Source organism: Pelophylax lessonae, assembly GCF_965119305.1.
Source record: "Pelophylax lessonae genome assembly, chromosome: 9".
Taxonomy (NCBI): Eukaryota; Metazoa; Chordata; class Amphibia; order Anura; family Ranidae; genus Pelophylax; species Pelophylax lessonae.
In genome coordinates this window covers 93,100,469-93,114,008 of record NC_138776.1, presented here as the reverse complement: position 1 = coordinate 93,114,008, position 13,540 = coordinate 93,100,469, and the positions used below count along the sequence as shown (strand labels likewise).

General features: G+C 43.6%; 1 protein-coding gene across 4 annotated transcripts in view; it reads left to right on the top strand.

Annotated features, from left to right (window-relative positions):
* The window catches only part of SLK (STE20 like kinase), a 147,408-nt gene that overhangs the window by 113,569 nt on the left and 20,299 nt on the right, over window positions 1-13,540 (top strand). For all 4 annotated transcript variants that reach the window (XM_082268245.1, XM_082268242.1, XM_082268244.1 and 1 more), the window contains 2 exons: window positions 11,440-11,569; window positions 11,677-11,801. In XM_082268245.1, coding sequence (XP_082124371.1) covers window positions 11,440-11,569; window positions 11,677-11,801 — 255 coding nt within the window. The remainder of the gene's footprint in view (window positions 1-11,439; window positions 11,570-11,676; window positions 11,802-13,540) is intronic.

Genomic DNA, 13,540 nt, shown 5'->3' with positions numbered 1-13,540 from the left:
CAGTATATGCTTTGTGCTACTAAATCCAGAGAAACCATCTAACGTTTTCCCGATTCTGTAGTGACCAATAAACATGTCTGTCCACTAACACTGTCATGTCCAACTAATCCAACTGATTCTTAATCACTAAACAACATGTGCCATATTGGTTAGTTAATGAAAAATATACAACACCTGCAAGTGGAATGGTTTGGGTATTTTCATTAGAGTCTCAGGTTTGCCTTCTCATGGTTGGTGAAAACAAAGTCCTGTATCTTTTAACAGGTATTGTTTACTAAAGAACAGTGGTAACTTACAGTAATCTTTGTGTTATTGAGTATGTCACAAACATAAAACCTTTTTAAATTACTAAAGTGTTCTTTTGGCATGTTTCTGGTATTGCTGGATGAAACTGGATCTAATAATTTCGGTAATAATGGTAAATGCAGTGATGGGTATTTTAGTGCCATTATCAAAATGAGAAAAAATATGAATTCATTACGCAGTGGCTCCAATGATTGAATCATTGATATGTGTGCTTCAAGATCCCTAAGGCCCCTTTCACACAGGCTTTCCAATCAGGTCCGCCTATCTGTTTTTCAGGCGGACCTAAATGGACGCTCCATGCACCCCTATGGGGTGGGGGATGTCAGCAATGACCTGTCAGCTGACACCCGCTGCTATCCAATCTGATCCTGTCCGTGAAATCCAGACGGATGGGAACCCTATTTTCCTTCCGTCTAATGGATTGGATCAATTGGGATTGGATGAAAATGGACAAGCAGTCAGTTTTCATTTGATCTCTTCATAGAGAGTGGGGCTGTGACAGGTCTGTCTCAGCACAGTGAGCAGAGACGGACCTGTCATCTGCCTGCTCAGCGGGGATCAGCGGATCAATCCCTTGCTGAGCAAAGCGGATTCCGCCGGGCGGAAAGCCTGTATGAAAGGACCCTTAGACATTTGATGAGGCTGTACGGTGGATTTAAAAGTGCTCCTGCCCTTGTGGAAGTCGTTCAGTTCTCAAGTCCTTTCTTCTCAATCCCTTCAGGGATGAGGGCAAGCATAACCTATCTTCTTTTGCCACCTCTTGCATTGTGCTGAGAATTTTTTTTAGAAAAATCCTCTTTTGCTCTCAGTATACTTTATAATGGGATCATTTCCCTCCAATATCCAATGCTTTCCTATAAATTTGGAAGTAGGGTGTAAAGGTTAACAGGTAAGCACTGGCTTTAGTGCAAAGCAACCAAAAAAAATTGGGTTTTTCCACTGCTGCTCTTTTTATTGTCTAGACCTTCCAATGGACATGACCAATTCTTTAATTTTCTGTACTTGCTCACCCTCAGTTGAGCAACTTTGGTGCTACCACCATTTACTGCCTCAATTTACCTTCTCAAAGGGATAATTGTCATCTGTTGCTTTTAGTCTGCCTCTCATGTTGTGGCTGTATTGTATTCTGATCTGCAGGGTGTTGCCCAGGTTATGATTCAATCATTTCAGTTGTCATCATGTACTCTATTCAACGCCCAAATGCAGGATGTAAGTCTGTCGCCTGAGAGATTCTGTTTGGAGGTTTGCAGTTTGATTCTTGCATGTGTGTGTGTGTTCAGTTAGGATCATGGGGAGCTTTCTAGGGAAGCTGTTGCTAAGGAAAAGAATCATGTTCATTGAATTTAAAATACAATTCTTGGGGTTTAGAAAGCAAAATATTGTTTTTTTTTTACTGATACACCATTTTTTCTCTTTCGTTCATTGATGGACAGCGCTCCTAAGAATTTTGACCAGTGGTTTATACTGCCCCCTACAGGAGGCAGAAAAAAAGACTTGACTACACCTATGGGCATTCCCAGGAGGCATGCTCCCCCCTCTCTGCATTAGGTAGTTTTTTTTTTCTGCCTAGTCAGGAGTAAGGATCTAGTTCTTTGCTGGCATCTCTGGTCCTGACAATTTTTTTTCCTTTTAGATTGTTTTTTTCCCCTCCCGGCTTTTTCCTTTGAGATCTACAATCAACTGCCAGGCTGGGCAACGGGCTGGATAATCTAGATCCGGTGGTCACCCCAGTCTAGCCAGCGCGTGCAGACCACAGCTCCGCACTAGGTCGGCTGTAACATAGCCCCACTGGACTGGACTTTTCCCTTTTATTTTGATAGATTTGTCACAAGAGTGGGAACATCCAAAACGTCCCTTCGTGGTTCCTAAACTATTTGTGATGAGGTACCCCTTTGAAGAGTCCCTCCTTAAAAAGTTGATTGTTCCCCCGCTGGTTGATCCCCCAGTTTCCTGGTTAAATAAGGCAACCATGATCCCGGTTGAAGAATCGCTGGCCTTTAACGATCCGGCTGACAGAAAAGTGGAGGCTGTTGCCCGCAATATGTTCACTGTTGCGGGTTTGGCACCATTGCCCTGGTGTCAAAAAAAATTTTGACCAAGTGAGCTAAACTTTTACGCCGTTACCTGGAGGGTGAGCAGCTCCCCCCTGCCTTTGCTGAGCTTTCAGGCCAGTTGGTCCATGGGCTGCAGTTTATCTGTGTTGCCTCTTTGGATGTGGCTCCCCTGATTTCTAGACTGTCTGCTTCGGCAGTGGTCCTTAGGCGTGTTTTGTGGTTTAAGTGTTGATCTGCGGATCAAAAGCCTTAACTGATCTTCCTTTTCAGGGAGATCGGTGGTTTGGAGCTACCCTGGATGACAGCATTAAGAATCTCACAGGGGGAAAGAGTACTTTTCTTCCACAAGCTGGTAAGGGTAAGGAACCTTGTCATAGACATGGTCTGTTCTTCTCGGCTCATAAGAAGTTTTTTTGTCCCTCAGGGTCAGCTGACAAGGGTTCAAAGCCTTTCAAGGCCTCTATGGGAGGATCCAAGTGACCTTGGTCTGGCAAGCCGAGAGCAGGATTGTGCAGACCCACAGACAAGCCTCCCTCTACATGAAGGTGCGTCCTCATCCATACCTGGGGTGGGAGGACGCCTTCACTGGTTTCCAGGCCCGTGGACCACCTTGGTTCACAAAGTGGTAGTCAAGCTACAAGATCGGGTTTCATTCTTACCCTCCAGAAAGGTTCTTTCCTTCCAATGTGCAAACTCTCGTGCAAGACCTGTTGCTTCAGGGTGTGATTGTCCCGGTTCCGACCTCGGAACATTTTCAGGGGTTTTATTCGAACCCGTTCATGGTCCCAAAGAAAGAGGGCAAGGTGGGTTCAATTGTCGATCTCAAGGCAATGAATTGCTTTGTGGGGGTACAGAAGTTCAGAATGGAGCCCATTCGCACAGTGGTGGCATTCCTGCATCAGGGGGATTTCCTTGCCTATATCGACATCAAGGACGCTTACTTGCACATTAAAGTACTTGACTTGACTAATCTTCCCTTTTAAGATCACCTATTTGGAGCTACCCTGGATGACGACATAAAAGGTCTCACAGGGGGAAAGAGTACCTTTCTTCCGCAGGCTAATAAGGGCTAGGAACATTGTCGTAAACGTGGGCCTTCCTTTTCGCTTATAAGAAGTTTTTTCATCCCTCAGGGTCCACTGACAAGGGCTCAAAGCCTTTCAGGGCCTCAGGGAGGATCCAAACAAACCTGGTCTGGCAAGCCGAGAGCGGGCTTCTCTAGACCTGCAGACAGGGCTCCTTCAGCATGAAGGTACGCCCTCACCCGTATCGGGGGTGGGGAGACACCTTCGCAGGTTTCCGAACCCATGGACTTCCCTGGTACAAGACAAGTGGGTCCACAAAGTCATTCAGTCTGGCTACAAGATCAAGTTTTCGCTCTTGTCCCCCCCCGGCAAGGTTCTTTCCTTCCAACTTGCACCTGTCCCAGGACCGCTTACAGGGTCTGTTTGGGGCAGTACAAGACCTGTTGCATCAAGGGATGATTGTCCCGGTTCAGACTTCTAAATGTTTTCAGGGTTTTTACTCAAACCTGTTTACAGTTCCCAGGAAGGAAGGCAAAGTGCATCAAATCCGGGACCTCAAGGCGCTGAACTGCTTTGTGCGGGTGCAGAAGTTCAGAATGGAGTCAATTTGCACGGTGGTGGCTTCCCGGCGTTGGATTTCCTTGCCTCCTATTGACATCAAGGATGCTTATCTTGACATTCCAATATCTGCCAGTCACTAGCACTTCCTCCTCTTTGCCGTGGGAGAGAAGCATTAGCAGTTTGTGGCGATACCCTTTGGTCTCGCCTCTGCTCCTCGGGTCTTCACAAAAGTGTTAACCCCGGTGGTAGCTTTTCTACGCCAACGGGGGATCGCACTACTGGACTCCTTGGATGATTTCCTTCTGCGAGTGGAGTATCCTTCTGCTCTGGTGGAAAACCTGGAGATCACAATACAAACCCTGAGGGAGTTCAGCGGGATTCTGAATTTTCAGAAGTCTGCCCTGGTTCCGTCCACAAAGCTGGACTATCTGGGCCTGACTCTGGACTCGGCCTTAGCCGGAGTGCTCCTTCCTCTGGACAAACTCCAGAAATTGCAGACTGCAATTCATCTTCGTCCAACAGATGGTCATCCCTCTGAACTTGCATGCAAGTGCTGGGCCTGATGCTGTCTACCTTCGAGGTGGTTCTGTTTGCACAGTTCCATACGAGGTCCCTGCAAAGGGAGATTCTGACAAAATGGGACAAGATTTTGCAGTCTCTGGACAATCCGATCCAGCTGAGTCTAGGAACGAAGGACACCCTGATATGGTGCTTCGGCTGGGCAAATCCCTTCTCCCCTTGTATTGGACAGTGGTCACCACGGATGCCAGCCTCCCCGGCTGGGGAGGTGTCCTCGGCATGCATTCTGCTCAGGGGATCTGGACACTGCAGAACGCCCTCTCCACCATACACATTCCCGGGGTAGAAAACTGGCAGGCGTTGGACCAAGCGGAGTGGTCACTTCATCCAAAGGTGTTCCCCCAGTTGTCTTCAGTGGGGCACCTTCGAGGTGGATCTGTTGGCATCTCGGCTCAACAGAAAGGTGCAGAGGTTTGTGGCTCGGTCAAGGGATCCTCTGGCGGACGCCACAGACGCGCTGGTGGCCCCGTGGGGTCAGTATCGTCTGATTTACGCTTTCCCTCCTTTCAAGCTTCTGGCAAGACTTCTACGCGGAATCGAGGCAGGAGGAGTTCTGGTCATCTTAGTGGCTCCAGACTGGCCTCGCCAGGCTTGGTATGCCAATCTGGTGCGGCTGGTCGCTGACGTTCCTTGGAAGCTTCCTTCAGGGTGTCCAATATTTGGTTCCTCCAGTGTGGGCTCCGTTGCCGCCTTGGAACCTCAATTAGGTGCTTTCGGTTCTCCAGAAGCCACCCTTTGAGAATCTTAGAGAGATTCCTCTGCTTACGCTATCCCAGAAGGTGGCCTTTTTGGTGGCTATCACCTTTGCAAGCAGGGTTTCGGGAAATGGCAGCGTTATCTTATCGTTCACCATACCTGGTGATTCACAGAGATAAGGTTGTTCTTTGTCCCTGTCCATCGTTCCTTCCATAGGTTTTCTGATTTTCATTTGAATAAAGACATTGTGTTGCCTTCCCTGTGTCCCAGGCCTGAACATCCGAAGGAATTTTGCCCTGCATGCCTTGGATGTGGTCCGGGCAATTAGGTTGTACTTGGCAGTTAGAGTCTTTCAGGAAGTCAGACTCTCTTTGTGCTCACGGTTGGGCCTCGTAAAGGGTTGTCCGCTTTCTCTGCGACCATTTCCAGATGGATTAGAAACACAGTGATTCATGCCTATTCCATCAAGGGTCAGGTTCCGCCTTTCCCTGTTAAGGCGCACTCTACTTGGGCGCTTAGTGCCTCCTGGGCTTTCCGTCATCGGGGGGTCAGTGACACAGGTTTGCATGGCGGCCACTTGGTCTTCCGTGCACACTTTCACAAAGTTTTATAAAGTAGATGTGTTGGCATCTGCGGATGCTTCTTTTGGCTGCAAGGTTTTGTAGGCTGCAGTTGAGAGGACCCAATTGTCTTCGAGGCTGTATTCTATTTTTCAGGTGAGCTCCAGTTTTAGTTGAGCTCTTTTTGCCTGGTTGTCTACTGTTTAGCCTTGGAATTCTTTTTTTTTTTTGCTGTTCTTCCCCTCATGTCTAACACTGCTTTGGGACGTCCCAATGATTATGAAGATCTGAAGCGGTATCTGTTAATGAACAAAAGAGAAAATGGGATTTTTTGACTTACCGTAAAATACATTTTTCTGATTTTCTTTCACTGACACAGCACCCACCCCTTTGTGGAGTTGTAATTCTTCTGACACTGCCTGTAACTAAACTGAGTGCATATAGCAGAGAGTGGGAGTATACCCCCTGGGACTGCCCATGGGCGTATCCAGACGTTTTTTCCTGTCTAGTGTCCTACTCCTGTAGGGGACATTATAACCCAACGGTTATGAAGATCTAAATCTGTGTTCATCAATGAGAATCAGAGAAATGGATTTTACGGTAAGTCAAAAATCCTATTTTCAGTGCATCAGTTCTCTTAAAGAATGTCTTCACCCGAACAAAAAATAAATGGTTAAATCACCTTTTATAAATGACCATTTTATAGCATTCTCTTATGAAATGCAGCTATTCATAAGGCTTCCTCATGAAGTTTGCTTTAGACAGGTGATTTATACTCCACCCAAATCATTTTAGAGCTTTGAGTAGAGATAACCATGAAATTTTCTCCTGTCCCTTTATCTCTGTATTTTTTAACGTCTATTCAACAGACTTGTGACACTGGATTCCAATAATCTCTATAGATAAATGTACATTATATATAGATACACAGACAGGTCAGGACAGCACACACCCAGCATGTTACATGATGCTTCAGTTGCAAAGCAGGCAATGGGCATTGCCCTAACTGAAACAACAGTGCTACTACCCAAACTCCCAATATATAGAAAAACAAAATTAGAATCTGATTTTAATGACTATCATACCTAATGAAGGATCTTAACAGATCTGAAATGTTATTTTGATTGGGGTGGGGGAGGAGTTTTAGTTTTTAACTCTTAATAATAATAATAATAATAAAAAAAAATATATATATATATATATATATATATATATATATATATATATATAGGTACAGCTGTATAGAAGGATAATAACTGGAATAGAAATCTTAGATGACCCATGGTACTGCTTATTTCACAATATAGATAAGACTCAAAACAATAAAAAGGCACAGTAGTGCCATACCTTATTAACCACTTTAGCCCCAGAAGATTTTACCCCCTTCCTGACCAGGCCCTATTTTGCAATTCGGCACTGCGTTACTTTAATGGACAATTGCGTGGTCGTGCGACGCTGTACCCAAACGAAATGTATTTCCTTTTTTTCCCACAAATAGAGTTTTCTTTTGGTGGTATTTGAGCACCTGTCCGATTTTTTTTTTTTTTTTTTTTTTTTTTGCGCTATAAACAAAAAAAAAAACAGTATTTTTTCACATTCTATGACATTTAAAAAAAAAAAATTAAAAATCAAACTTTTTTTAACATTTCAGGCCAATTTGTGTTTTTGCTACATATTTATGGTAAAAAAAAAACCACAATAAGCGTATTTTGATTGGTTTGTGCAAAAGTTATCGCGTCTATTAACTACGGGAAAGATTTATGTCATTTTCATTATTGATTTTTTTTTATACTAGTAATGGCGGCGATCTGATTTATTTATTTTTTTTTTTATTTTTTTTTTAGCGGGACTGCGACATTGCGACGGACAGATCGGACCCCTAACTGACATTTTTGACACTTTTGGGGGTACCAGTGACATTACTACAGTAATCGGTGCTAGAAATATGCACTGTTACTGTAATAATGCCATTGGCAGGGAAGGGGTTAACCCTGTGGGTGATCAAGGGGTTAAATGTGACCCTAGGGGAGTGATTCTACCTGGGGGGGTGTGGCTTCTGAGATCACCATAGAGACATGTGATCCTATATAGTAGGTTCGCATGAGCGCATGTGATCATCCCAGGGAGAAGGACGGTCGTCTGTGTTTACAACAGCCGACCGTCCTTCTCTCTCAGCTGGGAATGATCAAGAGTGTCAGGTGGCAATCGGAGCCGCCTGACACGCTCATCGGTTTTCCCGCTGATGAGCGGGGGCGGAAGTGCGCCGCCCCCGAGACTCCCGAGAGCGAGCTCCGTACATCTACGGCGATTCACCCAGGAACGGCTGCCTGCCACAGTACATCCACGGCGGGCGGTCGTAAAGCAGTTAAACACAGCAAAGGGAGTGATGCCAAAAAAAAAAAAGTCAGGACCCAGAAAAACTCAGTTAAAGAATGGTTTGGTTTAAAAGGATTGAATATATACAGTATCTCACAAAAGTGAGTACACCCCTCACATTTTTGTAAATATTTTATTATATCTTTTCATGTGACAACACTGAAGAAAGGACACTTTGCTACAATGTAAAGTAGTGAGTGTACAGCTTGTATAACAGTGTAAATTTGCTGTCCCCTCAAAATCACACAGCCATTAATGTTTAAACTGCTGGCAACAAAAGTGAGTACACCTCTAAGTGACAATGTCCAAATTGGGCCCAATTAGCCATTTCTCCCTTCGGTGTCATGTGACTCATTAGTTTTACAAGGTCTCAAATGTGAATGGGGAGCAGGGTTGTTAAATTTGGTGTTATCGCTCTCACTCTCTCATACTGGTCACTGGAAGTTCAACATGGCACCTCATGGCAAAAAAACTCTCTAAAGGATCTGAAAAAAAGAATAAAGATGGCCTAGGCTATAAGAGGATTGCCAAGACCCTAAAACTGAGCTTCAGCGCGGTGCTCAAGACCATACAATGGTTTAAAAGGACAAGTTCCACTCAGAACAGGCCTCAATGGTCAAGCAAAGAAGTTGATGCGTGTGCTTAGCGTCCTATTCAGAGGTTGTCTTTGAAAAATAGACGTATGAGTACTGCCAGCATTGCTGTAGAGGTTTAAGGGGTGGGAGGTCAGCCTGTCATTGTTCAGACCATACGCCGCACACTGCATGCTCGTCCCAGAAGGTAGCCTCTTCTAAAGATGATGCACAAGAAAGCTCCCAAACAGTTTGCTGAAGACAAGCAGACTAAGGACATGGATTACTGGAACCATGTCCTGTGGTCTGAGGAGACCAAGATAAACTTATTTGGTTCAGTTGGTGTCAAGTGTGTGGCAGCAACCAGGTGAGGAGTACAAAGACAAGTGTGTGTTGCCTACAGTCAAGCATGGTGGTGGGAGTGTCATGGTCTGGGGCTGCATGAGTGCTGCCGGCACTGGGGAGCTACAGTTTATTGAGGGAATCATGAATGCCAACATGTACTGTGACATACTGAAGCAGAGCATGATCCCCTCCCTTCAGAGACTGGGCCGCAGGGCAGTATTCCAACATAACAACCGCAAAAACGACCACTGCATGGCTAAAGAAGCTGAGGGTAAAGGTGATGGACTGGCCAAGCATGTCTCCAGACCTAAACCCTATTGAGCATCTGTGGGGCATCCGCAAACAGAGGTTGGAGGAGCGTAAGGTCTCTAACATCAACCAGCTCCATGATGTCGTCATGGAGAAGTGGAAGAAGACTCCAGTGACAACCTGTGAAGTTCTGGTGAACTTCATGCCCAAAAGGGTTAAGGCCTGAAAAATAATGATGGCCACACAAAATATTGACACTTGTGGCCCAATTTGGACATTTTACCTTGGGGGTATACTCACTTTTGTTGCCAGCGGTTTAGACATGAATGGCTGTGTGTTCAATTATTTTGAAGGGACAGCAAATTTACACTGTTATACAAGCTGTACACTCACTACTTTACATTTTAGCAAAGTTTCATTCCTTCAGTGTTACATGAAAAAATATAATAACTGGATGGGAAGGTCTGATAAAAAAAAAAAAACCAGCAAGAAATCATGAGATAATAAGCCTTTTCCTTGCTGATGCAAGGGTAGGGAAATATGTAAAATGATTTCTCATCATTAATAAAAAATAAATGAAAGTAGTTAAAATATTAATTAGCTTTATTAAGTGATATAACAGAGTTTATTTTGAAGTATCTCCTAACAAAATCCTTCTAGAATATATATGTATTTTGATGCTACTTTTTTTGCCAAACTTATTTCCCATCATTGTTACATGTTCCTAATTTTGAGAATTCCTCAGAATACTAATTTGGCATCCAACATGGCTTTTTATGTTTTGTGTGGACTATAGGTGCATTTTAATATGCTCCCTATTTTTAGTCTTGAGTAGGAGCTACAAGAAAATCAGCTTGACTGCATTATTGATGCTGGTGCTGTAAAGGAATTGCATGTTCTTAATATTGTCGTGCTATGGAGTGCAATGCGTGGTGTGGATCTTTTGAGAGCAACTAGCTTGGTTCTTAGTTCATAATTATTCTGGTCTGACATTTCTGCTGAATAGACGTCATGCTGGTAAAGTCAATGCTATTGTTTGCTTCTTTTGCATTGATTTATACAGTATACTTTTCTTTATATTAAAACAATTAAATGCTGTGCGTTTGCTGTGCTTTTCTGTTTGGTTTTGAAATAATGAATTCATTCTTGTTAAAGGGAAGTAAACTCTCGGTAAGATTTTAATGTATCCCTGAGGTCCATGAAGTGATCTAAGCTTAGTCACTGAGAGATGTGTTCCACTTTGTCATTAATGCTTGCAGTGACTTAACATGTCCCAATGGGTTTCTCCTTAATCCAGAGCAAGATAAAGTGGAGCTGCTGTCAATAGCAAAAAGCCAGGTTCAATCTGTTGCATTAGTAATGCAGGCAAGGTTGTGCTCCTGCTTGGTTGTTATAGTAGAGAATCCAGTTTTGCCTTTTCTCTAAATTCTCAAACTCGCTTCAGTTTAAAAGGATAACTGCAGCACTTGAACTGACAAATTCAGAACTGGTATTCCGGTCCAGTGATCAAAACAGAGGTATTTCAAATTCAAATGAGTCCTTTATCCCCATTGACATTTGATAGGTTGAAAACTTTAATATGAACTGCAATTCTAACTGACAGTGAGTGTCAGCTTAATATAGATTGTATAGGAGACATGACAACAGCAGAAAATCCCTATTCTTTAAGTATGTAATGTATGTATGTCCTGAGCTGGGACCTTTTAATCAGTGACCCTGTAGATGATTACCTTGATGTATAAAGTGGGGATTTCTTTGTAGGTGTCCCATCTTTCTTGCATTGGGTACTGGAGCTGTATCCTTAAGAATGTAATCAATGGGGATACTAAAATCCTTTAAATGTCTTCAAAGATCAACCTAATATAGACATACTCACCAATTACCAGTTTGTTTGTCTAAGTTTGTTGCGTTTTCAATTTATACTCATTTTGAAGAGTAACGGTTATTGTGACATAAGCAGTAGTTGATTTGCAAAGTAGTTTAGAGATGTGTGTACCGCACATGTGCTAATTGTATTGGTTAAATTTCAAATGACTGTAGAAAACCCCCTAATCGATAAGTGTTTGTGTCTCTCTGTAAAACTATTCTGGAAGTAACTTTAAAAATGCCTTGGTAGGAACAAGAGTTTGTCATGAAGCAGCAGCAAGAGTTGGATGGATCCCTGAAGAAGATTATTCACCAACAGAAGATGGAGCTGGCCAACATAGAGCGAGAATGCTTGAATCATAAACAGCAGCTCCTGAGAGGTACCAATCATACAGACCTATAAAATATGCCCTACTACCTGAGAATATTATACACCATTCATGACCTGTCAATTTGCCCTGAATGTTAAAAATATTATTTGTTACAGCACGGGAAGCAGCAATTTGGGAGCTTGAAGAACGTCACCTGCAAGAAAAGCACCAGCTGCTGAAACAGCAGCTAAAGGATCAGTATTTCATGCAGAGACACCAGCTACTGAAAAGACATGAGAAGGTACAGCAGATCTTTTCAACTCAAATGCTGCAGCTGTATTACCATGTAGCTTCAGGGATACCAGTAAACAGGGGGTCCTGTTGTTGCACAATTTAGACAGTAGTGGCCAAATGTAATTTTGATCTGACTATTGGACTCCCTCTCCCCCCATTTACCACAAACAGTTGGTGGGCTGGGGGTGTTTGCTACACTCTGAAGACACCTATAGCTTTCAAAATGAAGTCCTGCACCCTTAGCTGAGACAATACTCTGTATTGCTAAATGGTTTGGATCAGTGGTTGTCTACTGCAACTTGTAGCTTTTAGCTAAATTTAGTGCAGCCATCATCCGTTGCAATAAAAGAAGGGTTGTGGGACTTTGAATGAAGCACATTACTCAGTCATGCACCTCCATCCCTATAGCTATAATAGAAGGAGAGGGTTGGGACTTTATATGAGACACATGACTAGATAATTAATCAAAAACACGATGACATATTTATTAAATTACAGAAACAGGTTAAAATAGTACATTGCAATTGATACACACATGGAAATTGTGTGTGTATATGTGTATATATGTATATGTGTGTGTGTATGTATGTATGTGTATATATATATATATATATATATATATATATATATATATATATATATATATATATATATATATATATATATATATATATATATATATATGTATATATATATATATATGTATATGTGTATATGTGTGTGTATGTATATATGTGTATGTGTGTGTGTGTGTGTATGTATGTATGTATGTATGTATATATATATATATATATATATATATATATATATATATATATATATATATATCAGGGCTCAAAATTTAAAGTCCTGAGCTACTAGCCAGGCCTTAAGGGTTACTCGCCACCAGTTGCCCCACCCAACTCCTACCCTGCCCCGCCCCTAATCCCGCCCCTAAACACGCCCTCATAAATTATCTCATAAAATTACACTGTTAAATGTTTTTGCATTAATGCAGAAGTTACAAAAATAAATATTAATAACAACGTTTTCAGTGCCCATCAGTGCAGCCTAATCAGTGCCCATCAAGGGTCTGGAACCCCCAAATCACCATCCTAGTACCCCCCCCCCCCAAATTTCACCTCCTAGAACAAATCCTACCCGTCAAATCCTCCCCCCATCAAAATCTTCCCCTTAGCACAAAAAAACCCCATTATTCCTACTGGCACAACCCCCCCCCCCCAATACCCCCTTTTTAACAGCCCCAAGACTTCCTGTTCTGGAAGATGATTACTTCTAGGTGGGATCAATATGGGAGGGGGGTTGTGCTAAGGGGGGGGGGACTGTGCTGAGATGGGGGGGTTGTGCTAGGAGGGGGGGGGACTGTGCTGAGATGGTGGGATTGTGCTAGGAGGGGGGGGGCTGTGCTGAGATGGGGGGATTGTGCTGAGATGGGGGGATTGTGCTAGGAGGGGAAGGGACTGTGCTGAGATGGGGGGGTTGTGCTAGGAGGGGGGGGATTGTGCTGAGATGGGGGGGACTGTGCTGAGATGAGGGGGTTTTGCTAGGAGGGGGGATTGTGCTGAGATGGGGGGGTTGTGCTAGGAGGGAAGGGACTGTGCTGAGATGGGGGATTGTGCTAGGAGGGGGGGGGGGCTGTGCTGAAATGGGGGGGCTGTGCTGAGATGGGGGGGATTGTCCTGAGATGGGGGGTTGTGCTAGGAGGGGGAGGGACTGTGCTGAGATGGGGGGGTTGTGCTAGGAGGG